The 27,788-nt window shown below is 36.9% G+C and overlaps 1 protein-coding gene across 2 annotated transcripts; it reads right to left on the bottom strand.

Moving 5' to 3' along the window:
• Positions 1–697: 697 nt before the first annotated feature.
• Positions 698–27,619, bottom strand: Mix23 (mitochondrial matrix import factor 23). Of its 2 annotated transcripts, XM_015486870.2 has the most exons (6): positions 27,602–27,619; positions 26,921–27,037; positions 14,160–14,285; positions 11,349–11,495; positions 4,460–4,519; positions 698–992 (listed from the first exon to the last, which is right to left on the bottom strand). In XM_015486870.2, the coding sequence occupies exons 2-6, from the start codon at positions 26,969–26,971 to the stop codon at positions 942–944; spliced, it is 435 nt and encodes a 144-aa protein (XP_015342356.1). In that variant the 5' UTR covers positions 26,972–27,037; positions 27,602–27,619; the 3' UTR covers positions 698–941. The 2 variants fall into 2 exon arrangements, with proteins under 2 accessions (XP_015342356.1, XP_015342357.1); XM_015486871.2 differs by lacking the exons at positions 26,921–27,037; positions 27,602–27,619 and adding an exon at positions 26,635–26,709.
• Positions 27,620–27,788: the final 169 nt, after the last annotated feature.

Genomic DNA, 27,788 nt, shown 5'->3' with positions numbered 1-27,788 from the left:
TCTTCCAGACTCCAACCCAAGATTCAACGTAGCTCTTAGCTGGATTTCAGCTTTGTGAGACCTTAAGCAAAGAACCTAGCTAGTCTAGCCAAGCCTGTCTGGACTTCTGACCTGTAGAACTGTGAGACACCAAATAGGTGTGATATTAACCAGTTAAGACTAACTAGCAATACAAAGCTAATTAATCATCCTGTACTACAAAGTGTTTTTCTTTTTGTTGAGGCATTGGGGATTGATTCCAGGGCTTCCACATGCTGGGCCACTGCTCTACCTACTACTGAACTATACCAACCCAGAGCCAGTGTTTTTCTTCAATAATCAAATTCCAAAATTACAGAATAATTTTACTAATTCATTGAATATCACACAAACCCTTCCCTATCCCTTGCCTTTTCTCAATGTGCTTTCTTTTTCAGTGTCAAAAATTCCACCCAGTGTTAGTTTTTGTATCTAAAAACAAGATAAATTAAGATACTAAGAGAAAGCTTCACTGGATAGCATTCAGCTTATAAAACTCCCTTTTAAAAATAAATGATAAATGTAAGAATAAACTCATCAGTGGCCAAAGAGCTCCATATTTATGCCAAATTGATAAAAACCCCAAAGATATAACTACTCAGATGTTGAAATTATGTGCAAATTCTCTTCTGAGGACTGTCTCAACTTGGAAAACCAACAAATAAATATGTACACTGAGTCAGAAAATTATTTTAATAGTTATAAAACATTTTTTTTACAGAATCAGTATAAAATAGCAATTGATTATTTTATAATTATCAGAATTATTTAGACTTGAGGTCTTGGCTAAGTGGGGCTGAAATCAACAAAAGGTCTTGGACTGTCGGCTCAGAAATCATCCTAAGCAGCCCACCCTGTTGATGTCTGTCGTGCTTAGCTCTCATGAGATGACCCGGTTCTTCTTTTAAAAAAAGGATCTTTCTTTATTCATTCTTTGGAGGCTTGAAGTGAATTCGGCAGCGTTCATTAAACACCTAAGATATTTAAAAAGAAATGAAAGTCATTTCTGCATAAAGCAGATCTGGAATTAAATTTGATTAGGAGGATGTTATCATTTTTGTTCCAAGCCAACAGAGTTAGCAAACAGAGGTGTTGTCTCACTAGGCCAAACTGACTTTCTAGGTAATAAGTGTACAAAAGGCCTTGATACACATGCAAGAGGTAATTTTAATATTTTTATATTAAATTACATAATTAATTACATTAAGAAAAATTAAGAATCTACTAATTTAGAAATTCACAAACATTTCAGTTCCATATTCCAGACATAGTTTGGACTTAAGTTTAAAATAAAATAAAGCTTTTTTTCTAAATAGGTTTTGTTACTGAGATATTTGTTGTACTTTTCCATCCTTCGTATAAGAAGGTATACTTGCCAGGCAAACATGGCTGTACTCTATGGATTTATATATTTGATTTGTTTATCTTACTTCCTAAAATGCAAAACAAGTAGCATATCATAAATGCTAAAAGTATGCTCTATGACTAAGTGTCAATATGGGACTATTAAATATGTTTTGGTACAGCTATTCAATGAAATAATCTTAAAAATGCTTAAAAGGGCCAGGTGCAGTGTGCATGCCTGTAATCCCAGTGGCTAAGGAGGTTGAAGCAGGAGGATCACGAGTTCAAAGCCAGCTTCTGCAACTTAGAAAGACCCTAAGCAACTCAGTGAGACCCTGTCTCTAAATAAAACACAAAAAAGGGCTGGGGATGTGGCTCATTGGTTAAGTACCCAGGGTTCAATTCCCGGTACCTAAAAAAAGCTTAACAGGAAGATTTTTATGATCTGATTTGAAAAGATTTCTAAGATACATTAAGGGGGAAAAACTTAAGTGTGAACAGTATATTTCAGTTGTGTAGCAAAGGGGGAAATATATACATATAAAATTAAACAAGGTACAAATATATCAAAGCATGTACTATGCTTTCAGACAGGAGAAGATAGCTTAGGGGAGAGGGAGTAAAGGCAGAATTTTTACTGCATATGGTTTAATATGTAAAAATTTTAAGAAAAAACTAAAAATTTTGAACACATGTCTGAAAATTTTAAGTGTCCAATTAAAAAGAAACTGCTAAAACCTAAAAGAATTTCTTCTCAGATTTTACCTCTATACCCCACGTATGCTAAGAAACAAATTTTCAGGTTAAAAAAAAATTACTTCTGTTAGCTGCTGTTGATTGTGATAAAAATAAAAAAAATCTACACAGAGAGCTTCTAAGGTACTACATAGTATTATTCAACTTCTAAACCTGAATGGTAGGTAAACGAATGCTCATTTGATTAACATTCTCTGAACTGTACATGTTTTCAGCATGCATATCTTAGTTAAAAGAAAACATGTAAAAAGTTTATGACTTTCTGACTGTTTCATCTTAAAATTCATTTCACTCCTATTCCCAGCCCTGACACTTCCAAAGCTCAGACCAGAAAAGGCTTCAAACTAGTGCCCCTGACACACTGATTGGGATGATATAAACAACTGGCTGAGCCTCTCCAAATCCTCCTATATGATTTCCTAATCACTTTTGCTGGCTACTGTACCAGAGCTACATTTTCTTTTTTGAAACAAGTAAAGCCATCACTTTTTGTGAAAAAGTAGAACCTATTTTCTTTACAACTACAAATGGTCTAGCGATATTTTTCAATTCTATGATGGTGTGAAAGCAATATATATTTGGAAGAAACCATAACTTCAAATCTTGATCTTTTCCCAGGCTAGCAATATGTAGAACAATTCTCTCAATGCCCAACTAATTGTAGTTTTAATATAAGTATCCTGAGAACACTTAATTTAGGATAGGCTATACTATGATGTCTGGTAGGTCAAGTGTCATTTTCAACTAAGGATACTTTCAATTTATGATGGGTTTATCAGGATGTAACCCCTCATAAGTCAAGAGCATCTGTGATATCAAATCAAAACATGTTTCACCCTTCCTACTACATTTTATATATATCATAATCCTCTGCTCTGGGTTTTACAAGATAGATATTCACTGTGCCCCTCTCCATCTTATTCCAAGAATAAATATTACTTTACCAGAGAATATTTCCAGACAAATGGTGACAAAATCTTTCAAGTAGCCTAACCTTATTATGTTAATGGAAAGGACAGATGTAGTAAATTTTGGTCAAGAGGACAGGATGAAGAAATGAGATAAAGCAAAAAAAGTTATTTTGTATTTTGCAATTTATTCATGACTCAGCATGTTGTCAGTCTACTTTTCCCCTCAAGGTTGATGTAATTATTAAATGACAAAGGAAAAATAACATGCTATATATGTTAGTTACAAATAGTAGGTAGAAGATGACTTCTCTTGTGATAAAATATGTTTAGTGATTAAATATTCTTCTTTTTGCTTTTGTGTATCTTTAAAAGCATGACTATTTCTGAAACAGTCAATCAAAGAAAAGGAAATGAAGAGGGAAAAACATTTACTAAATGGCAAGAGTTAGGAATCCAAGAGGCCAAGCCAAATGACCAGAAGCCAAGGTCTGAAACCCAAGGTAGACCTAGCCAGGGAGACAACAGTTAAGCCAAGAACACAGTTCTTTTCTTTTCCTGCTGGTATGCTATTCATACAAATGTTTCTTCCATGCTTCATATGCTCTATGTAATTATATCTAATGGGACTCCATGAATATTAACTAGCACTATAGCAAAATGATCCGAGTAATAACCATGGCTTTGAATTCTGGATTCTGGTTCAGTTAGCCTCTCTCTTATAAGGGTTATAACCTATTCCATTAGTTAATTTCAAAAGATAAAACAGAATTTTCAGTTCATTCTTTTAGATTTAATAGGTTTTGCCCTTTGGAAATCTTTCATATTAGAAGTTTACAAATAAAGTCAGAACTCGTGGTTTTTGACTATACGTAAATTCCTGAGATGTGGTTCCCCAATCTAGTTCCTAATCAGAACCACAGGGGTGGTACAAAAGAACATGTGAACCTACAAGCAGTAAAAAGCAATTACCAGATAATAGTAAAGTAAAATTAAAAAGTAATTATCAAATATATTAGAGGGCAAGAAACTAACAGGGTAGCTAATGATATGAAACTTTATGGAAATGAATTATGTACAAATGGCTAATTTTAAAAATAATCTCTTTGAAGGTTTTCAGTTTACTGGAATAAAATTTTAAATATTAAATATACCCATAATTAGTATTAGAAGACATGTAATATCTCCAATTCTATTACCATGACAGATCACAGAATTTTACCATCTGCCTATAAAGCTTTTATAAGATGATTCTATGTACAGGACAATAGCACTCCACCCACCACCACCAAAAACAGTTAAAGTCCTCAACTGCTCATTAGTGCATGTTCTCTATTCTTCTTATAGCCTCCTGGCACTCATTTCACCCTGACTGTCCTTTGCAAGCTCAGTTTCCCTCCTATTTCTCTGCAATAATTGACACTATTTTATACCTTCCAGCTCCTGTCATTTACCACTTCTTCAACATTCAGTTCTGACTGCATCCATTTCAACTGCAGGAAAGAAAAAAAAAAATGAAGTTATGCAACATACAGAGTTAAAACCAAACTTTATTATGTTTTCCCAACAAAATTAGCTGCTGCTTGCACAATCACACTATACAAACTATTGAACTATCAGCCTACGTGTCTCCAACTGAAGATTGGATAAATAAAATTGGTATATATACACAATGAAGTTTAATTCAGCCATAAAGAAAAATTATATCATTTGCAGGAAATGGATGAAACTTGAGAACATTATTTTAAGTGAAACAGGCCAAACTCACAAGGTCAAGGGTCATGTTTTCACTCATATGTGAAAGCTAGAGAGGAAAAAGGAAGAGAAAGGGAGGTGGTCTCAGAAAAATCAAAGAGAGATCAGTAGAATAAAGGAAAGGAACAAGGAAAAGGAAGGAAGGGAAGGAAAGGGGAAATACTGGGAATGGTATGGCCAAATTACATCATTATATTGTGTGCATGTGTGAATATGTAACCAAAAAGCCCATCATTATGTACAACCATAATGCACCAATAAAAACTGTGAAAAAAAATTCTTAAAAGAAAAATTGTTTTCAAACTTTGCTGCATATTAAAATCAATCACCGTGAGAGCTTTTAAAGATTCCCAAAGCCCTCTGATATAAGGAGGCTGATTCATAGTGGGAGAGGGAGCATGGGAGAAATAGACAAACTCTAGATAGGGCAGAGGGATTGGAGGGGAAGGGAAGGGGCATGGGGTTAGAAATGATGATGGAATGTGATGGTCCTTATTATCCAAAGTACATGTATGAAGACACGAATTGGTGTGAATATACTTTGTATACAATCAGATATATGAAAAATTGTGTCTATATGTGTAATAAGAATTTTAATGCATTCCGCTGTCATATAAATAAAAATAAAAGAAATACAAGGCAAGAGAAAGAAATAAAAGCTGTTGATATTAAAAAAAAAAAAAAAAAATCCCAAAGCCCAGAGATGTAGCATATGCCTGTAATCCCAGCAGCTCTCGATGCTGAGGCAGGAGGATCAAAAGTTTAAAACCAGCCTTATCAACTTAGCAAGGCCCTAAGCAATTCAGGGAGACATTTTTTCTAAATAAAATATAAAAAGGGATGGGGATATGGCTCAGTGGTTAAGCACCCTGGGTTAAATCCTTGGTACCAAGACCAAAAAAAAAAAAAAAAAAACAAAGCCCAAACAGTTCAAAGAAGATATAAAAAAGGCCAATAAATATTATTATTTTCTTTTTGCAGGGCTGGGAATCAAACTCAGGGCCTCATACATGCTAGGCAAGTGCTCTACCACCGAAGTACATCCCCACACCAAAATATATATATTTTTAAAGTTCAATCTTACTCAGGTACAAAGAAATACACAAACAATAATATGAAAAAGTTTGATAAAACCTAATAACACTGAGCAAGTGGGAAAAGATACACTCGTACACATATATTTCAGTAGTGGTATAATTATTCCAATGTCTATGGAGGGCAAATTGGCAGGACTTATCAAAATGTACATTCATATGTCCTTGAATCCAACAATTCAAGTTCTAGAAATTGATTATACAACTATGGATTTGAACAATAGAGTGAAAAAAGAGAGTGGCCAGCTGATTTGGATAGAGAATTAAGAAAAAAGAATCCAGAAGGAAAACAAGGAGAGAAAAAGAGAAAACATTATGTCCAAGTGATTTAGAAAGGTATGAATCTCCACACTTTGATCACAAAGCAACAGGTCTAAGACTAAAATACTAAGTCTAACTTTCTCATTCAGTTTCAGGCTCAGATGACAGGACCCATAATACTCCTAGTCAATCTGATCAGAGGGATTAGCAGCTAGTTAGTTTCAGGAAGAGGGTTTGAAAATAATCAAAAATTAGGAGAAAAGCTGAATGCAGGGGTTGGGGATGGGGGTGAGTGGCAGAGTGCTTGCCTAGCATGTGTAAAGCACTGGGTTCGAGTCTCAGCACCACATATAAATGAATGAATGAATGAATGAATGAATAAATAAATAAATAAATAAATGGGGGAAAAGCTGAGTACAGTGGCACACACTAGCAACTCAGGAGATTGAGGCAAGATTGCAAGCTCAAGGCTAGCCTCAGCAAATTAGTGAGATCCTGTCTCAAAATAAAAAATAAAAAGGGTGGGGGATGTAGTTCAGTGCCATAACACCCCTGGATTCAACCCGTAGTACCAGGTGAGGGAGCAGGGAAGGAAGAAGAGAAAAAAGCACCAACTATAGGCTACAGGTTGAAGCTGCTGGAATTTAGAACCAGAATGACTTTCTCAGACTAAAGCTGAGAACCAACTCAGACAAGAGTCAAGAGCAAAATGCCAGACAGTGAGATAAGATCTGGGCAACCATGAGTCTGAGACCCAAGCCAAACACAGACCAATTAGGAAAACACTTTAGGCAGGAGGCTTGAGGAATTTGCATGCAACACTAATGAGGAACTTGATTCTGATCAGTGGCTCCTATAAACTCTTTTCCTAGACTCAAGAACTAATGTCAAAATGTTCACAGGCCCATATGGCTAGAACTATGGCATGATGGGAAGGACTGCATTTCTGACACTGGACCTGTACTATGGAGCAGTATTACACCTGAAGAAGCTCCTAAGCAACCTCAGTTTCAGATTTTAATGAACCATCCAGTCTTTCCCTCTCCCTCCCCCTCTCCCCCCCCTCGCTCCACTCTTGCTCTTGATCTCATTCATTCATTTATGCCGGGGATTGAACAGAGGAGTGCTTAATCACTAAGCCACATACCCAGCCCTTTTGTTTTTTGAGATAAGGTCTCACTAAGTTGCTTAAGGCCTCACTAAATTGCTGAGGCTGGCCTTGAACTTATGATCCTTCTGCCTTAGCTTCCCTGGTTGCTGGGATTACAGTGTGCACTACTGGGCCTGGAAAAAATAGCAACCTTAATGATGAAATGAGATGGACATCATTACCCTAGGTGCATGTCTGATTGCAGGAATGGTGTGACCCTACTTTGTGTACAAACAGAAAAGTGAAAATTGTGCTCCATTTGTGTACACCGAATTGAAGAGCATTCTGCTGTCGTATATAACTGATTAGAACAACAACAAAAAAAGGTTAGTGCTAATGAAATTGACCATTGAAAAATAAACGTAGGTGTCCTCTCTGCCCATATTCTCTCCTTTGGGATAATCATAATAAATAGCTGCTCACTGTGATTAAAAAAAAAAAAAAAAAATCCCAAAGCCCAGNAGAAGAGGAGGAAGAAAAAAGAAAAGGGGAGGGATTCAGTTGAAGAATGTGAAAATATGTCGTCAAGGTGGTCTTCCTAACTTCTTAAATGTTTAAAGGGATGTTGTATAAAAAGGGTTTTAGGCTGTATAGCTCCAGAAGGAAGATTAAGAAGCAGTATTTACACATTACAAGAGGACACAGTTTGCAATATGTAAGAAAATCTTTCAACAATTAGAACTCTCCAAATAGAAGAAAGCACTGACACAGAAGATGCAGTCATCTGTTTTCCCCTATGTCTTGAAGTAGTGGCAAAACAAATGGTAGAAACCATTGATTGATAGGATATTTAAAGAGGAGTAATGCAACAGTCCCAAAAACTAGAAAAGGAAAGGAAAGGAACTGTTACTGTCTACCAACCAATATGCTAGCTTTTATGTACATTATATAAGGCAGTCCTCACCAAAAAATGAAAGCTTAAGAAGTTATTAAGTAGCTGGGCACAGTGGCCCATGCTGGTCTAAGAAAATGGAAAGGTTGAGGTGAAAGAATCATTTAAGATCAGTCTGGGCAAAATAGTGAAATCTCATCTAAAAAAAACAAAACAAAAATTATGAAGTATGAATCCCCATTTACAGACTGAAAATCAAGACGTTTCAGAGCAATTAATTTACAATGTTGTAAAGAGCAATTAATTTACAAGGTAGATGGGAATTTTTCCCTTAAAGCCTCACAGTCTATGCCCCCCCACCCCGTCATTTATAACATTGCAGATATTCATTACCTTGTACTATAATTATAATCAGTGCCACCAACAAACTGTTGCTTGAGATGGTTTTGAGGCTCTGGGTCTTAAACAGGTACACTTCCTTTTTAAAGGCCACTACTAATAGGTGACAGAAGTTACCTCATTGCTTACATACTACTCATGGTTGCCCTCTAGCCCTCTATGCTCTCAGGCTAGAAAGTAAACCTTACAGACCTCACAGTTTGCTTTCAGACTCTTCCTTGCAGGCATCATCCTGACTTTTCCAGCCCTAAAGGCATAACGACCAGATGTGAGGGCTGAGCAAACTGTGTGACACAATCACTCCCAAATACTCAGTGAATTTGGCTCTTCACCGGCAACGAACGTGTTTTTTCTAAGCTAAGGATTCAGATAGAGGGCAGGGAAGTTTTACACTAGCATTTCTTTTCTTTCTTTATTTTATATATATATATAATAAAGAAACATATATACACACACACACACATATATACATACAACATATATATATATATACATATATATAGTATGTGGACACAATACCTTTTTTTTTTATTTTTATTTTTATGTGGTGCTGAGGATCAAATCCAGTGCCTCACACGTGCCAGGCGAGCACTCCACCACTGAGCCACTGCCCCAGCCCCTTACACTGGCATTTCTGTATATAAATAAAAGAGGCTTAAGCTGGGGTTATGGCTCAGTGGTAGAGCACTTGCCTAGCACATTGTGAGACACTGGGTTCAAACCTCAGTACCACATAAAAATAAATAAAAGTACTGTGCCTATCTACAACTGAAAAAAAAAAAAAAAAAAAACAGACTCACTAAAGTAATCAGAATTTGGCTATTAGTCATAACTTCACATAAAGAAATTGACTGAATACAGAGTTGGAAGAGATGGATTAAAGTCCCAGCTCTACCACTTACGAAGCTTGTGAGTTTTGGAGATGTCACTATCCCTGAATCTTGGTTTCCTCATATAGAAAATGAAGAGGTGGAGCATCCCTGAAAGCTCTCTTTTTGATTTCATAATCTTCACAGCAACTTGAAAATAAAAAATTTTAAAAATTCACATCTTTATTGCTTATGTACTACTCATGGTTGCTCTCTAGCACTCTGTTCTCCGGCTAAAAAGTAAACCTTACAGACCTCATGGTTTGCTTTCTAAACTCTTCCCTGCAGCCATCATCCTGCTGACTTTCACAGCCCTAAAGCCATAAAGACCAGATCTGAAGCTGAGCACAGTGGTGCACATCTCTAATCCCAGTAGTTCAGGAATCTGAGGCAAGAGGATCCCGAGTTCAAAGCCAGCTCAGCAATTTAGCAAGGCCCTGAGCAACTAGTGAGACCCTATCTCTAAATAAAATACAAAAAGGGCTGGGGATATGGCTTAGTGGTTAAGCACCCCTGGGTTCAATCCCTGGTACCAAAAAAAAAAAAAAACCCAGATATGAGGGTTGAGCAAAATGTGTGACACAATCTCTCCCAAGTACACAGTAGTTCAGTTTTGCACTTTGCTCTTCACGAACAAGAGTCATTCTGTTCTTTGACTTAATATGCAAAGAGTGATTTTTCAGTTTCTGATTGAAAAATCCTGCTGTGTACTTTCCTTTTGTTAGCATCTTCATGAAATACGATATCCAAAGCTCCCTAGACTTTGACCAGTTTTACATAAATAATCTATAAGCCTACATGAACATCAAGGGTAGGGAAAGATGAACATTATAGCTTAAGTTCACTGCCTGAGGAATCCACCATGGCCTGATGAATGAGCAGTTATGGAACTCAGACCTGAAGCAGTAGTCATAAAAAGAGCAACAAAAACATTGGCTGAGACCAGTATCCAGGGAGACACATTGAACCATGAAAGGGCCGCAGCCTGGCCTACTCCCCTGTGTGCACCACAAGAAAAGGGCTTTTCCTTCTATTAACAGCTTGAGAGATGACAAGGTCCCCTTTTTGAAGTTGGGCTACATCTACTCAACAAAGGACAAATTTCACAACTGCTTAGTATGATAACACTGATTCTATTTCACACTGGATCTTCTATCTCCTGACACATAAGGATCTGAAAATTACCTACTGTGCCATCTTAATATACAAACAAGATTTTGATAACTAGACAATGGTCATGTGAGAAAAATTCCCTGTGGAGAACTGCAAATTCAAGGACAGCCTCAGAAACTCAGAGAGACCCTAAGCAACTAAGTGATAACCTGTCTCAAAATGAAAAATAAAAAGGGCTGAGGATGTGGCTCAGTGGTTAAGCACCTCTGGGTTCAATTCCTGGTACAAAAATAAAAGGAGTGATGGATAAAGTGGTACAATATGTCTAACCTGCTTTCAAAATCGTTCAGGGAAAGAATATGCTGTGTGTTCACATGTATGAGAGGGAGGGAGGAAGGAGGCAGGGGAAAATGAAGGGAAGAAGGGAAGGTAAAGAGAATGAATTGTAAAGCTGGTGGGGCAAAATGTAAATAAAAGGGGAACAGACAAAGGATACACTGAGTTTTTTACACCATTTTTGCAACTCTTCTGTAAGTTTGGTATTGGTCTATATTGAGCCTCCATCTTTAGCATTGAGGAACAAATTAAGGAATGGGAATAAAACATGATTATGTGCTTATTTTGCCTACAGCTGCTATACTGAATCCATTTATGAAATGAACATTAATTTACCAATTAATACCTAAATATAATAAAACAAAGTCCACTAAAAAATGAAGCATTAATCTGGCCATTTTTTTTTAAGTAATCATCTCTCACTCTGAATTGTGCATTTTAAAAACTGCCTTTATTTTGAAGGTTATGTTTGGAAAAACTCTGCCTGAGAAATGTACATTGTGTTCAACTTACCTTTGTCTGTTCTTTTCTAAGTTGCTTTAATAACGTTAAATCATCCAAATTCTTTTCTCTCTCTTCACGAAGGTTTTTTACTACTTCTGAGGTCTGGGCTATACAATTTTTTATAACTTTTTCCCTACTAGCATGAGCTGCCATCAACTAAAAGAACAAAGGAATAAAAAGGGAAAAAACAATCATATCAATTTGTTATATTTCAATGTTAAAAAAATGCTTATTTTGGGACTTCAGAAATTTCGTATTTTCTAAACCAAGGTATAAAAATTGAATCCATAGAAGACTGTGTTTCATCATCTATATCACATAAAAACAGATAAGAGAGCACCTTAGAGGGTGGAAGTTATGCAGCCTGGGCTCTTTTTCCTCAATATGCCCCCAGTATTTCCTGCATTTCCCCTGTTGGGCTTTTCATCTCAGTCTCCTTTACTTCCGTGTCCCTGTCTCTCCCCACAGTTCCATCAACTGGTTCCCCTACCCTACATCCACCCTTTGGACCACTTATTGTTATTTTTCCTCTCTTTTTGTCTCTTCATTTTTTTTTCAGTTTCATATTTTCAACAAGGAAAATAAATTACAAATTAAGTGATATAGAGGTCTTTGTTACTATAAGGAAATTTGCCTATTAGAGCCTTTTATAAGTTAAAGTGTTAAATATTGATGAAGAAAACTTATATACAAAGCACAGGTTAATAATTGCATCAATTGTGTGTTTTGATCAAAAGTAACAATATCTGACAGCACTCTTTAATAACCATCATCTTGAGTTGGGATTGTGGCTCAGTGGTAGAGTGCTTGCCTGACATGTGTGAGGCGTTGGGTTCGACTCTCAGCACCACATAAAAACAAATGAATAAAATAAAGGTCTATCAACAATTAAAAAAATATTTTTTAAAAAAGTCATCTTCGTGTACCAAATCTAATAATAACTGACATTCTTCATATATGAGAAATGCATTTTAGGTTTTAAGTAATACCTTCTTTATATAACTATTTTCCAATTTGATTAGCAAGGTAATGGTCAAGTTTGAAGCACATTCCTATGATCACAACTGAATTTTAATTAAACCCCCAAATGTATGCATTTGTAAAGTACTGTTAAGTGCATGAACTTTATCGTTCAGTAATGATTTTTATATTTACCTTGAAAACAAAGAATGTAAAGCTAAGATTAAAGGGAATATTCTCTAATAACAAGGATTGCATTGAAATGGTTAAATATGAATACACTTTTAAGATTTGGAATTTCTAAAACTTGTGCTTCATTATAACTTTACATATCATCTCCCATTTGGAAGTGTTGCCCTTAGAGAATGTAAGTACCTTTTCATCAACTATAGAGTAAACTGAGTCAGGGCCTACAGTGAGTCAGGGAGAGTATGAGCAACTTGGACATTTCACAGACTTCTCCTTCCCCACTGAAACAATACTTAAGGGAACTTTGAGATACTTATGAGCTGGGCACTCTACAGGCCTGATCCCTGACACAAGGTACATGGAATAATAATAATAATAATAATAACCAACAATTTTTTGCAAAACACAGTGCAATAAGAACTTTATGTTAAACTCACTTAATCCCTTAACAATCCTATAAATTAGGTTCTACCACCACACTATTTTACAAATAAGGAAACTGAGGCTGAGAGGTCATATAACATGATCAAGGTTACCCAGCTTAGAAAGTAGCAGAGGAGAGTTTAATCTAGATCTGAATCCATGTTGTCAATCTTGACATTATAAATCTTATGTTAACAGAAGATTTTAAATGGAAATGACTAAATAGTAGAGAGATATGGGGAGAGTATCACAAAGTGATCATAAATTTCTAGTTTTTTAGTCAGAAATACCCAAAGAAACTAAGTGAACTATCAAACAACCTTATGGTAAAATAGAATTTGGACCCACCAAATTATTGGATTCTACTCTTAAAGTCCACATCTTGCAATTTTCCAAAACCATAAGACTTACCTGATCACTCAATAAAATGACATACTTTAATATAACAGGAGAACAAAAGTATTAGAAATTAATGCTATGAATTTAACAGGTAACAATAAGCTTGTCCAGAACTGACATTCTTCATATATGAGAAATGCATTTAGGTTTTAAGTAATACCTTCTTTATATAACTATGAACATAGTAACCTAGTGGTAGCAGACCTTAAAATAGCAAGTGACATTTGAAGAGTTTCCAAATTAAAGAAAGGATATATTAAATTATAAAACAAAATTTAGCTATATCAGTATCTCATTCTGCCTTTGGAAATTAAAGAGAAATAAAGGAGGTAATGAAAAAATAAATAATTGAGAACCAGAGCCACAAGAAAAGACAATTTATCTGTGGTTTCCTTCTCTCCCATCTGCCATAGGCTTCTACTTCACTTCTTCATGAGTGAGGGAAAGAAGATATAAACTGTGTGAAGGGCTTTAATTATTCTGTACATCATCTGTTTGGCTTTTGGATTGATTCATTCTCGTCCTTGCTCTTGCTACTGTCTTACTTTACTACTGTACTTTCCCCTTCACCCCTTTGTGCATCAGGTCTCCGGAAGTGAAAAACTGCAGACGAAGAGGTCAAAATAGTGACTGCTCTTATTCTTTAGAACCATCTCTTCACAGATTTGCATATAAGATCACAAATTCAATTTATAAAAACCAGATCAAAATCCTTGTACACCCTCAGGTATGGGCAAAGAAACATGAAGATATCATTTGTTTATTCACAGTTTAGATATGGATTTCTTATTTTGCCTGAAAGAAAGTCATAGAAGAAGCACAAAACAGAGACTCAAAAGATAGACTTACAGACTCATAAAGTTGTTTACAGGTTTGGCTGGCATCGATTTTCCCTGCAAAGGAAGCTGTTGGAACCGTAGTGTTTAATTCATGTACTATTCTGTCATCAATTGTCCTCATCACCTTGAGTAATTCCTATATGTATTTAAAATAAAAGAATATAACCTGAATGGAGTAAGTGATAAAAATTAAGTATTTAATCAAAAAACAAAAGTCTTAAACATTTAATAGCTTTTTAATTTAGGAATGTGAAAATCCAGTCAAATATAGTACAACCTAAGAAAATCTTTGTTACAAGGCTGACAGTCAAGTTATATAATAGTAATTCTAAAAGCGGGCACCAAACCTGTCTTCTTGCCTCCACTACAGACTGTCATCTTAAGGAGTAAGACTGTTTTGCTCAAATTTAAATCCCATTTGCAGGCATGGTACTCAGCAAACAATGTGTGTCCTTCCCAATCTCCAGAACACAGCCAAACAAGGTTCTACTGATCCTGATTCCCACACATTCTCCAATATCACCACTGTAACTGTTTGCTCTATGTCCTCTCAGTGATTACTGCAACACAGGTTTCTAGGAAGAAAACTTCTAGAAAAATGTAGTAATTAATTCAAATACATTAATCTCTACCTCTTAGCTTCTTAGTATTTGACTACGATCGTGTATTATTTTTGTGATACAAATAAGTAAAACAAAACATGCTACTAGAGATCAAATCTTGTCATGGGATTCTTCTTCACGAACAAGTAGGAATTAGTTTTCTTGTTCTTAGTAACCCCGACTCCCATTTCTGAAGTTTCCCCTGCCCCTCAAAAAGCATCCAATTTTCAAAATGCAAACCAAAGAAAAATAATAACAAAAGGGCAAGGAACTTAGAATGCTGCTGAGTACTGCCTGTACAACACAGTCTCTTCCCACTCTTCTTTTCACTTGTTACTAAAGAAAGGATGGGCATCAGCTACATTCTGTCTTCATATATCGTAAACTCTGGGATAAGTTTCTAGCAGTATACCCTTCTCTGTTTTATTGTTTTAAATTTACAGAAAAACAACAGCAAAAACCAACAACACAAACCAAGATCACCATGAATCAAGAAAGGAGAATTATGTAATACTATGTTGAAAATACCTAAGTTAACATTCAAGGTAAGCACGTACTGAAAGCAGTTTTGCTTCAGTGTCTCCTTTAACATACAATCCTATTTCTTTTCTCAAACTTACATCCATGACTAAAACCCCTCCTTCATTTTTTCCTCAACCATTTGTTAAAACAAAAACGTTTATTATTAAAGTACTACCTTCATTTTAGAAATATCATTAAAAATTTTAAAACAAAAATCATCCAAAGTCAATCATTATGAATATATACTTTTTTTTTTTTTTTTTTTTTTGCATTGCTGGGATTCAACTCAGAACCTCACATGCGCTAGGCAAGGCTCTACCAATAAGCTATATTCCCAGCCCCCATTATCAATTTTAATGTCTCTTTAGTCTTTTTTCTACATCTGTGAATATATTTTAAAAATTGGGTTACTATATAATCAAGTCTTGCTTTATGACATTATACCATGAGCATTTTGCCTTTGTTACTAAAAATGCTTTGCCTAGCATATACAAGGCCCTGTGTTTGACTTCCAGTGCCACACATACAATAAACATCTATTAAAATGAACTGATCTTTTTGGATAGTTTCCTTTGGCTATTAAACCCTCAGTGAGCTTCCTTCTTTAAATAATGGAGTACTTACAGCACAATAGAGTTCATTCATTTATTAATATCTTCACTCAAAAAATATTTACTAATATCTACTATATGTCAGGCACCATTCTAAACACCTGGTACAGTGGTGAATAAAACAGAAAAACAGCTTATTTGCTCCTATTGAGCAAATTCCTGGAGGAGGAGACAGACAATAAACAAATACTCCCCATGAACAATCTTACATACTGAAAAGTATGGTGAGAAATTACATAAGTGAAGGCCATGGGATAAAGAGAGACCAGCTGGAGCTGGGGATTGCTTTAGGTAGACAGATCAAGAAAAGCCTCTCTGAAGATGTTAACATTTAAGTTGAAACCTGAATAATGTGAAATGAACCAACTAGATCTAAGGGAATAAGTCAAAAATCATGAGGCAAGAACAAACTTTGGGGTATATGAAGACCAAATATGAAGGACAATATAGACTCTGGCAACAAATACAATTCTGTTCTAAATTAGGCCACAGGGTTTTAGATAAGTGAATGATGTAAAAATATAACTGTGGCTGCTGTGTGAAGAATGAATTGTAGAAGAGAAGAATGTAAATAGGGTGATCATTTAGGAGACTATGTATTTGGTGGTTTAGTAAAGAAATAAAGATGGTTTGATAAAGTGGTAGATGTAGAATTAGGAGAGGTAGTTGGATTCAAGATTTATTTTGAAGATAAAAATAATAGTATTTGCTGATGAATTGGTAGTGATAGATGAGAAAAGAAAATAGGATGACTTTAGGTTTGAGATCTGAGCAATTGAATATATAGAAATGTTGCTAATTGATGGGAGAGCCTGGGGAAGGAAGAGATTTGGAAGGACTGAAAAAAATCGAGAGTTCTGTTTTAACTCACAGGATATATACAGTTAATTGGAGGTTACCTGGTATTGTTTAAAAATTATGATCTTTTGGGCTGGGGATTTAGCTCAGTTGGTAGAGTTTTGTTTTGAATGCACAAGGCCTTGGATTTAATCCCCAGCACCACACACACACACACACACACACACACAAATTATAATCTTTTACTGAAAATATTTATAGGAAAAAAAAAGATATGATGCCTGGAATGTGCTTCAAAATAATATGGCAAGAGGAGGCAAGTGGTAGTAGTATACTGAATAGACTGAAAAAAAAAATGGCCATGAATTGATTGTTAGAGTTGGGAGTTGTATACACAGGGGTTTTCAAAGTACTATTTCTTCTTTAGCATGTTTAAATTTTTTTTTAAAAAAAATTTATTTGTTTATTTATTTATTTTTTAGTTTTCGGCAGACACAACCTCTTTATTTGTATGTGGTGCTGAGGATCGAACCCGGGCCGCAAGCATGCCAGGCGAGCACGCTACCATCCCCAGCCCTTAGCATGTTTAAAATTTTGTCAAAAAAATACTTTAAGGCTGGTTGCAGTGGCACATGCCTGTAATCCCAGTTGGCTTGGGAGGCTGAGGCAGGAGGATTGCAAGTTCAAAGCTAGCCTCAACAAAAGTGATGCACTAAGCAACTCAGTGAAACTCTTGTCTCTAAATAAAATACAAAAACAGGCTGGGGTTGTGGTTCAGTGGTGGAGTGCCCCTGAGTTCAAACAAACAAAAAAACTGTAAAAAAAAAAAAAAAGTTCTGTTTTTGACTTGTTCAGTTTGAGTTATCTGTTAAAGTATCTGAGAAAGTTAAACATAGTCTGACACTGCTCAGGCTAGAATTACATGAACAAATTTATGTTATTTAAAGTCATGACACTTGAGGAGCTAGAGATAGAGCTCAGTCAGTAGAGTGCATGCAATGCACAAGGCCCTGAGTTCAATCCCAGCACCAAAAAAAAAAAAAACCAGAGAGAGAAAAGAAAAGTCATGACCTTTAAAAAGGTCACTGGGGGAGATTGTAGGGAATGAAGTGGACCAATGATCAAGAAGAAACTAGTGGGCTGGGGTTGCAACTCAGTGGTACAATACTTGCCTCATATGCATGAGGCACTGGGTTCAATCCTCATCACCACATAAAAATAAAAAAAAAAGATATAGTATCTAACGAAAACTAAAAAGTAAATATAAAAAAAAAAAGAAGAAGAAACTAGTGCCTAAAAGTAGAAGGGAAAGTCTGTGATATCAAAGAAGTCGAGAATAAATTCCACTTAATTTTATTATGAAGTCAAGAATCACATGGACTGACCAGGCACAGTGGTACACGACTATAATCAACTTGGGAGGCTGAGGCAGGAGGATTGCAAGTTCAAAGCAGCCTCAGCAACTCAGTGAGGCCCTGAGCAACTTAGCAAGACCCTGTCTCAAAATAAAAAATAAAAAATGGGCTGGGGATGTGGTTCAGTGTTTAAGCACTACTGGGTTCAATCCCTGGTACCCCCTGCTCAAAAAAAGAATTACATGGTCTGACCTTGATGAGAGCTATTTAACAGAATGTTAAATGACTGAAATTTTGATTTGGCCTAGGTGCAGAGAGTGAGAGAAAACATGTTGCAAGATGGGGTCCACTATTATAGGTTATATTATAGGTTGTTAGTATTTCTTGAGAACCCCAGAAAATCATAAGTGTTCTAAGTATAGTGGAGTTACATGATCATATTTGGGTCCTGAAATGTCTGTAGGTGTTAAGAATGGAAAATGAATTGCAGAAACAAGAGTAGAAGAGATCAGTTAGGAAACTGATAACAGTAATCCAGGTGAAAGATACATAGCTTAACATTTCTCAATTTTTATTGACTCTGAACTTCAACCAGTTATGAATTTCAACACTGGCTATACCTTAATCACTACAAACAAATTCCCCTTCAATAAAACAATATGGACATACTACTAAAGTCCATACTTAACAATGAGAGTTTTCCTGCATTAACTAGGTAATGAATCAATTTTGCAGTCTTACAAATAAAACTTACAAATGTGGACTATCAAATATATCAATTTTTCTCTGTGTACTACTGAATTACCAGTGTATGATCTAGAGCTTGTCTTTTAATATGGCAGATACTAGTCACATATGGTCATTAAAATAAAACAATTTAAAATTAATTCCTCAGTTGCACTAGCACATTTTAAATGCTGAAGAGCGAGATGTCACTATGTTGATAGCATAAATGTGGAGTAATTCCATCATCACAGAAGATTCTACCGGATAGTACTGAAATATATAAAATAAAACAACAATCTCTAAACTGGTAAAGGACTTGTTCAGAGGTTGCTGAGAATTATAAGCTGTAAATAGATTTCAGAGAAAGATGTAAGGCTAAAAAGAAGGGAAGGAAAGAACTATAAACTATTTCAGCAGGCTTATGTTTCCTTCAGTGGGAAAAATACCAGAGCTCTTAAAGCAACTCCAGGAGGGTCTAAGGAAAAGGCTAGGTGGCCCTTACAGACTGAGAGCAAATGAACGTGAATGTAGGCACAAAAATGTTGTCTTTAAAATCATTTCTATCATTCATAGGGAATTACCGGCTACGATGCCTAACCCCCAAAGCATTTTCCCCCTGCCCCCCCTTACAGAAAACATATAGAAGACATCCCTGAATAGACATCATACACAAATAAACTGCATGTCCACAGAGGTAATACCTAAATATAGTTCAGTGGTTCTGTGCAGTAAGTCAAACAATAGCAAAAGTAACTTCAAATTTTGTAGTATCCCCAACTTCTCCTTTTTTTGGCGGGGGTGGGGAGGGGAGGAGGTGGGGGGGTGGGAGTGCTGGCATCTAACCCAGGGCCACTTGCATTGATGCTAAGCAAGTACTCTATCATTCAGCCTTTACCCCCAGCTCCCAGATTCTCCTTGGATCTTTCCTAAAACATGAAGAGATCTGATATATCACGAATTCTCTCATTTTAGGTTGATCCTTTAAAAATTATTCAGGTGCCTTCTGAACTGCATTTTTTTCTTATTTCTGTGGGGTGAAAAATCTCATCCTGTTAGAAGGCAATTTACATACTGAAGGTGTGCCCATATTTAGTGGGGAGGACTAGTGAAAATTTTCTACTGCCCATACAATTATACTATAGTCTATTCCTAAGATTAATCTTTAGATAAATTCCTTTTATTACTTGGGGCAGTTTTTAGGGCATATAAGGAGTGAGAAAGGGAAACTACCAAGTATACTAGAACTCACGTAACATTCTCTCCGTCCCCTTTGCCTAAGTACCTGAAGTAGATGCCATTCACAAGATGCTTTTCCCAGGCAAACTTTGTTCTTGAAACCCTGCTTTTAGAGCAATCTCACACTGTGTCCTTCCCTACACCCCAATTCTGAAACACAGACTGCCTGCAACTATAGTAGTCTCTGACAGTCAGACCCTACAGACAGGAACAGAGCACCACTGTGTAAATGTTAGAAAAGAATCTATTCAGTATTTATCTAATTACCAAACCCATCATATGCAAATGAGCAAATATTCCTAATATAAACACCAAGACTTAAATATTCTAGGAAGGAATACTTAGTTGATTTTGTCTAGGTGATACAGGAACTGGGTCTCCAATAGGGTCAAGTAGAACGGATTTCAGAGTGGTAACTACAACAAAAAGCACAGAAATGACAAAAAGCATGATGTGTTCATGAAAAAGCAAGTTCAGTCTATGTGGCTAGACAGTAGGGCTTAAATGCCTATTACACATGGAGATGGGATAGGAAGACAACCAGATGTGAATATGGGTGGTGGTAAGAGATTTGTCCAGTGAGGAACTTTGGGACTGGATTTTGAAATGTCTTATCATGTTTAGTCCTTTGAACCTTGCTATCTAAACCCAAAAAATTGGACAAAGGTTTAGATTCTAAATTTCAGAAGATAATAGTATAAAGCCACTATATTATGGAAATTAGGTTGGAGAAACCAACCATGATAATACCCTGTTCTTGGACTTTAAGCCTCCAGAACTGTGGGAAAGTAAATTTCTGTTGCTTAAGCCACCCAGTCTGTGGTATTTTGTTATGACAGTCCTAGCGGACTAACACAGTATACAATAAATGTTGAATGAATTTTAAAAAGGGATTATAGGCCTCAGTTTTAAGCATTCTAAGAGAATGAATCTTCCTAAAGTGCCTCTTTGTTTATCTCACCCACTCTGCTCAAAAATGATTCCCCCATTCTCACATTTGGCATTTAAGGTCTCCCACATTCTGATTCTAACCTTTGTATAATCACAATGTGGCCCTGTGCAAGTCCTATATTCTAGCAAGTGATTTGCTATTCCCCCCAACATGGTCCTGTGCTACACAACGTTTTAGTCAAGATCACAATATATGGTGGTTCCATAGAATCATAATGGAGCTGAAAAATTCCTATCACTTAGTGATGCTGTAGTCATTGTAATGTCATAACACAATTATTCGGGTGTGTGGTGATACTGCTGTGAACAAGCCCACTGTGCTCCCAGTTATATATAAGTACAATACACAGAATTAGGTACAGTACATAATATCTAACAATGATATGTTGCTGGGCATGATGACACAAACCTGAAATCCCACAATTCACGAAACTGAGGCAGAAGGATCACAAGTTTGAAACCAACCTTTGCAACTTAGTGAGCTCTTGTCTCAAAATAAAAAATAAAGGCCAGGCGTGGCAGCGCATGCCTGTAATCCCAATGGCTTTGGAGGCTGAGGCGGAGGATCGTGAGTTCAAAGCCAGCCTCAGCAACAGTCAGGTGCTAAGCAACTCAGTGAGACCCTGTGTCTAAATAAAATACAAAATTGGGCTGGGGATGTGGCTCAGTGATTGAGTGCCCCTGAGTTCAATCCCCAGTACCTAATAATAATAATAATTATTATAAAATAAATAAAAGAAAAAGAAAAAAAGGGCTGGGGATGCAGCTCAGTGGTAGTCTCTAGATTCAACCCCTCGTACCTCAGGGAAGAAAAAATACATATATACATACATCTATATTTTTTATTGTTATATTAGGGTATATTTCTCCTACCTACAACAGCCCATATATGTACTTTTACTGCATCTCTTGATTGCATCAAGATGCCATAAGTGATTGACCTATACCATCTAGGTTTGTCTAAGTACAGTCTATTATGTTTGCACAATAATGAAATCACCTAACAATACATTTCTCAGAATATACCCCCTCATTAAGTGACTCATGACTGTACATAAAATTTTTAGCCAACATACTACTACCATGGCCTAGAATTCTACTGGTGTTATCAAACTAAGATCCAACTCAGTTATCACCTCTTGATTTATTTCTCTCTAAACTCTCCTACCATTTTATTCACATTTTTGGTCTCTTTTACATGTTCTATATTCCTTGCTTGATACTCTGTCCACTAGCATTTCTCCAAGTGCCTGGTAGCTGGTAAGTATCTGGTATGGACTAAATTGTGTCCCACCCCACTCCCAACCCTCAAGGTTGAAACTCTAATCCCCTGGAGATAGGCCTTTAAGGAGGTAATGAAGATGAAATGCAGTTCATAGCCAGGCTTGGTGGAACACATATGGAGTTCCAGCTACTCAGAAGGTTGAAGTAGGAGAACTGCTTGAGCCCAGAAATTCCGGACCAGCTTGCACAACATATCAAGACCCTACCTCTTTAAAAAATAAATAAACTGGAGGTCATAATAGTGGAGGCCCTAATTCAATCAAACTGGCGTCTTTATATGATGAGGAAGAGCCATCAGGGATCCTTCTTCTCCATCTGTGCACAGATATAAATAAGGGTGAGAAAGTGACTATGTGCGGGTCAGGAAGAGAAGCCTCAAGGAAACCAACCATAACACCCTGATCTTGAACTTCTAGCCTTCAGAACTGTGTGTGTGGGGGGTGTTGCCTAAACCACCCAGTCTGTGAATATTTTGTTTTGGCAGCCCTATCAGACAAATATAGTACACACAAATGTTGAACGAATATTAAAATGGGACTGTGGGCACTCAATTTTAAACATTCTTTAAAAATTTTATTTCACTTTAGAAACAGATATTTTCCAGGGGTTTGCTAATTCTTAATTTTCACAATGGGGGAAAAATAATTACAAAAATTTAAAATCCTTTAAAAACCTCCTAAACTTTAAAATATTTAAATATGAAAAAAAAAAAAAAAAAAAAAAAACAGCTGCAGGGGTGGTAGTGAACTACCCAAGAATGGGCAAGAGGGAACTTCTGGAGGTAACAGCATTTGATGAAGGTGTGCAGCAAGTGTAGGTCAACGTCAAACTCTTTGATCAGAACTCTTTAAGATTTGTGTACCTCACTGTATGCAAAATTTACCCCTCCGAATTAGCAAACAAATATTGAACTCTAGTTAATAAAATGCAAGCTGACATGTTTAGGAGTAAAGTATACTGATATTTGCAACTTACTTTGAAATACACTAAAAAAATAAGGTAGAATGATAGATTGAGGGATGGATAAATGGATATATGGTAAAAGCAAATAAAGCTGATAACTGTACAATACAGATGGTGGATACATGAGCATTCATTCTACAATTCTTTTAACTTCTCTGTAGCATTTGAACATTTTCATAATTTTGAAAAAAAATTCACCTAATCTTTTAAATTTTTTTTTTAGTTAAAGATGTACACAATATCTCTATTTTGTTTATTTATTTTTACATGGTGCTGAGGATCAAACCCAGTTCCTCACATGTGCGAGACAAGTGTTCTGCCACTGAGCCACAACCCCAGCCCCAGCTAATCTTTTTTTATTAATATTTTTTTTAGTTATACATGGACACAATATCTTTGTTTATTTATTTTTATGTGGTGCTGAGGATCGAACCCAGGGTCTCACACGTGAGAGGTGAGCGCTCTACCACTGAGCCACAACCCCAGTCCCCCAAGCTAATCTTTTAAATAAAAAATACACGAGGCTGGGTATGACAGCAAATGCCCATAATCTCAGCAACTCAGATGGCTGAAGCAGGATCCTAAGTTCTAGACCAGCCTCAGCAACTTCGTAGTCTCTAAAAATTTTTTTTAAAAGGCTGGGGATGTAAGTCATTGGCAGAGCAACCCTGGGTTCAATCCCTGATATTATAAAACAACAACAAAACATGACTTTCTATTTTTCTTCCACAGTATTCAGTGTAGTGCTTTCCATTCTTAAGATACTTACATGCAAAATACAGTGATTTAATAGTCTTAAAAATATGAACTTTAATTAACAATTTGTGCAAATATAAGTCAATCATGTTTAAAAAATTTTACCAAACTCAACTAAACCTAAATATTACACTTAAATTTTACACTTTTTTTGGGGGGGCACCTTCACTTATGCTCTTGTTTACATTGTCTGTCTCTGAGGCAGTGGGGCAAATGTTAATATCCATTTTCAAGGAGGTTAAATGATATGTCAAAGTTAGCTCTGGTAAGCCATATCATCTGAATTATAATGTAGGATATTCTTAAGGTATTATAAACTACACATTTGGAAAACTTCTAGAGAAACTATCTAAAAACCTTCCTCAAAATTGAGACCAATTTTGTGATATACACACACACACACACACACACACACACATATACACACACACACTGAAAATGGAATGGTTGGGAAAGATATGTTAACTTTTGCCTCACTGAAATCTTATCTGGCCAGCCAAAAGGAAATCAAAGTGTTCTTTAAACAGAGGCACCAGGGAAGCCCTCTCCCTCAGGATGAAATAGGGAGAGAAGGAGCAGGGTGGTACTTGAGAGGCATGCAATAACAGAAGATCACCCTCACACTATAGGATGGAAGGTGTGAGTTAAGAAAAGCCAAAAAGCAGCAGCTATAGAACACAGGGTGTTCAGGAAAGATGAAACTTCAAGGGGATGAATGGCTGACAAGACCACAGCTAAGCAGCCAACACCTAAGTCCTCTGAGCTGGGAATTTCTACCCCAAATTTTCCTAAATTAACTCCTTCTCTAAAGCAGTAGCCCTCAGCAGGGGATCATTTTGCAAACAGGGGACATTTTATTTATTTATTTATTTTTAATGTATAGATTTTAAAATGCTTTTATTAGTAGATTAGGGGTATAGCTCAGTGGTAGAGTACTTGCCTACCATATCCTAGGCCCAGAGTTCAATTCCCAGCATTGCAAAAGAAAAATGTTAATTTAAATAAGATTGTTGAATTGAACTGCAAAGAGTCCTGGCTATCCTTTGGATGTCTTAAAAGTATGACAAATTCCCTTTGCTTTTTCTTATTATATTAGCAGTAGCCTTGCCTAAGACAACAAACTCAATAAATGTCTTTTCTAGGACTTCCTGTCCCTATGAACTACAGTGAGTAACAGGCTTAGGAAGATGGCCTAGAATGAAAAAAACACAACTTCTTTCTTTCTTTCTTTTTTTTTTTTTTTTGCTTTACCATTGAGCTATATCTTCAGCCCTTTTAATTTTTTGAGACAGGATCAAACTTATCAACCTCAAACTTGTCATCCCCTGCCTCAGCCTGCCCAATCACTGGGTTCACAGGTGTATACCACCTCAGTAAGCAAAACTGTCATTTTAGGCATTTATTCTGAGTTCTACCTCTTATGGATTGAGATAAATTATTTCAAGTCTCAGGACCTTATTTTCCACAGTTCAATAACAAATAACTTTCTTAGCCTGGCATGGAGGTGCTTGCCTAGAGTCCCTGCATATGGGGAGGCTAAAGCAGGGGAATCACTGGAGTTCAAAAGTTTGATAACAGCCTAGGCAACATATAGAGACCCTGTCTCAAAAGTGGAATAAATAACTCCCCCGCTGGGGATTGAACTCAGGGCCTTATGCATGCAAAGCAACCACTCTACCACTCAGTTATACCCCCCAGACTCCAATACTTTCTTTGGCAGGGGTAGAGTGGGGTGGTGGATATGTACTGACTGGGAATTGAATGCTGGGGGTAGGGCAGGGGTGGCATTTTAGAACCCAGAACATCTAACTACAAAATCAATGTTCTTTCTTATAAATCTTAAGGCTACCACTGCTCAATTACACGAGTTACATCATAGTACTAAAGTGATAAGACCAAGGTCACAACTAAACCAGTTAACCTCAAATATGTATTATACTTTAGAATTCAACAGTCTTTGTCCATCCTATTAAAAATGTTGACAAGTATTTATGCTTATTGGGCACTCTGATCTCATTTGAGGTTGGCTGCTGTGATTGGGCTGATCTAGTCTGAGGAGCACATGAAACGAATAATGGTGCAGATAATAGTGGAAAGATCCCATACAAATTTCTTTGACCAAATGCTGTCAACAACTTCATCTGTTGAGGATGTCTTCAGGACTATCTACATAGAAATCTTTCTAAGAACAAAGCTTACTACAGATAGATTAATGGCACATGAAGCGATTTCTCAATATCTTTAGTTTAAAATATTTTAAGGTCACGATTTTTAAAATCAACTCTGCAGCTATTTATGCCTGCATTGGAACGGATAATTTTCACAGCAACTTGATCAAAATCTAGAGATACTTGTTCTTTAATTCAAGCGTTAATAAATAATCCTGGGCCTTCAGTGTTCTAATATACAGATACAGCCTTTTTGCTTAAAATGTTACATCTCTCGAATGGTTAGGAAACCAACAGCACCAGAACGGGTATGAATCAGAATTAATCTTCCCTCCAGGCGTTCAAGCTTTCTGTCTCACCAAAAAAGGAAACTGAGCCAAGTGTTTATCAAGTAAACAAGCGGTCTTCCACTTTCTTCTCTCCCACAAAGGCTTAACTTAAAAGGAGAGAAATAGCAGAGGCTGGGAACTGAGTTCAGGGAACTGCGGCAGAATTGTTATAATGCCTACTTACAGAGCTCAAGCTCTATTTCACCACCGCGGACTAGCCCGACGCTTCCTGGTCAAAACTGCTCGGCAGAGGGAGAACTATGACCCCCCCACCCCCAACCCCACATTGAGCAGCTTCGTTCCCAAGGCCAAACCCCGCGCCCCCCATGACCTCCAATGGCTAGGAAAAAAGCCTTCAACCACCCGCTTTATCCACAGCGGATCCATACGACCTCCCAGGCTAGAGCAGGGATCAGAGTCTGGGGACAAATGGAGGAGCACGCTTGGCTACATGAGGAAAACCCCATCACCTGGAACTCGGCGAACTCCTCACAGTTCACACCGCCACTGGGCGCCGCCATATTGGACGAACGCGAGGACCCCGACACAGGCCAATCACGGTGAAGCAGAGGTGTCCGCGGCGCCGCCTGACGAAAAATAATTGGAGCAGAAGGCTGAGTTTAAGGCTAGTTTTCGTGATCCACGTCGAACTTTGTCACCCTGCTGCCCTACTTTTCCTTCTAACCGCCTCCCTTCAAAATGTTCCCCTTCTCAGAGCTTGAAAAGATTGTTTACTCCGATCTCGTTCTTACAAAAGAGAACAGTTATTCTGGCCACACCAATGAGGCCGTTCCTAGAGAATGTGGAGGAAACTCAAATTTTCGTCCTTCCCTTGTAGCGTCTACTTCTCCTAGAGCAAAAGAGCCCATGTTCATTAATAATTTGGGACCATTTAAAGGGGTCAAGAAACAAGGACTTTTCTGGTAGTGTGGGTGGGTAAGTGATGGAAATGATTAAAATATATTTTTTAATTGGTAAATAGAAAACAAAATGTTAGCACCATGTTGACTTTTCAGACTGGCCTCTGAAATTCCCCGAAAGCCAACAAGACGTGGGGCCTCTAGTAGGCACTGAGTCCAAACTGTGTTTTTGATAACAGCATATATTCATTGAAAACATCGGAAGAACGGCATATTGAAATGCTGATTTACTTAGTGTATTTCCGAAGCGTACAGTTCGCAAACGTTGTACATTTTTTCCTTTAACTTTTCTGTATTAATAAGGCAAACATCTCAGTTGACCCCACACTTCATAGGCACCGCCTAATACTCGGGGCACGACGCAGAGCCCTGGGGCGGGACGAGGTGAATCTCCTGCGTCTCCAGTGCGTCACGTCGC

The sequence above is a fragment of the Marmota marmota genome, unplaced genomic scaffold, assembly GCF_001458135.2.
Source record: "Marmota marmota marmota unplaced genomic scaffold, marMar, whole genome shotgun sequence".
Classification (NCBI taxonomy): domain Eukaryota; kingdom Metazoa; phylum Chordata; class Mammalia; order Rodentia; family Sciuridae; genus Marmota; species Marmota marmota.
This window is presented reverse-complemented; position numbering and strand designations above follow the sequence as displayed.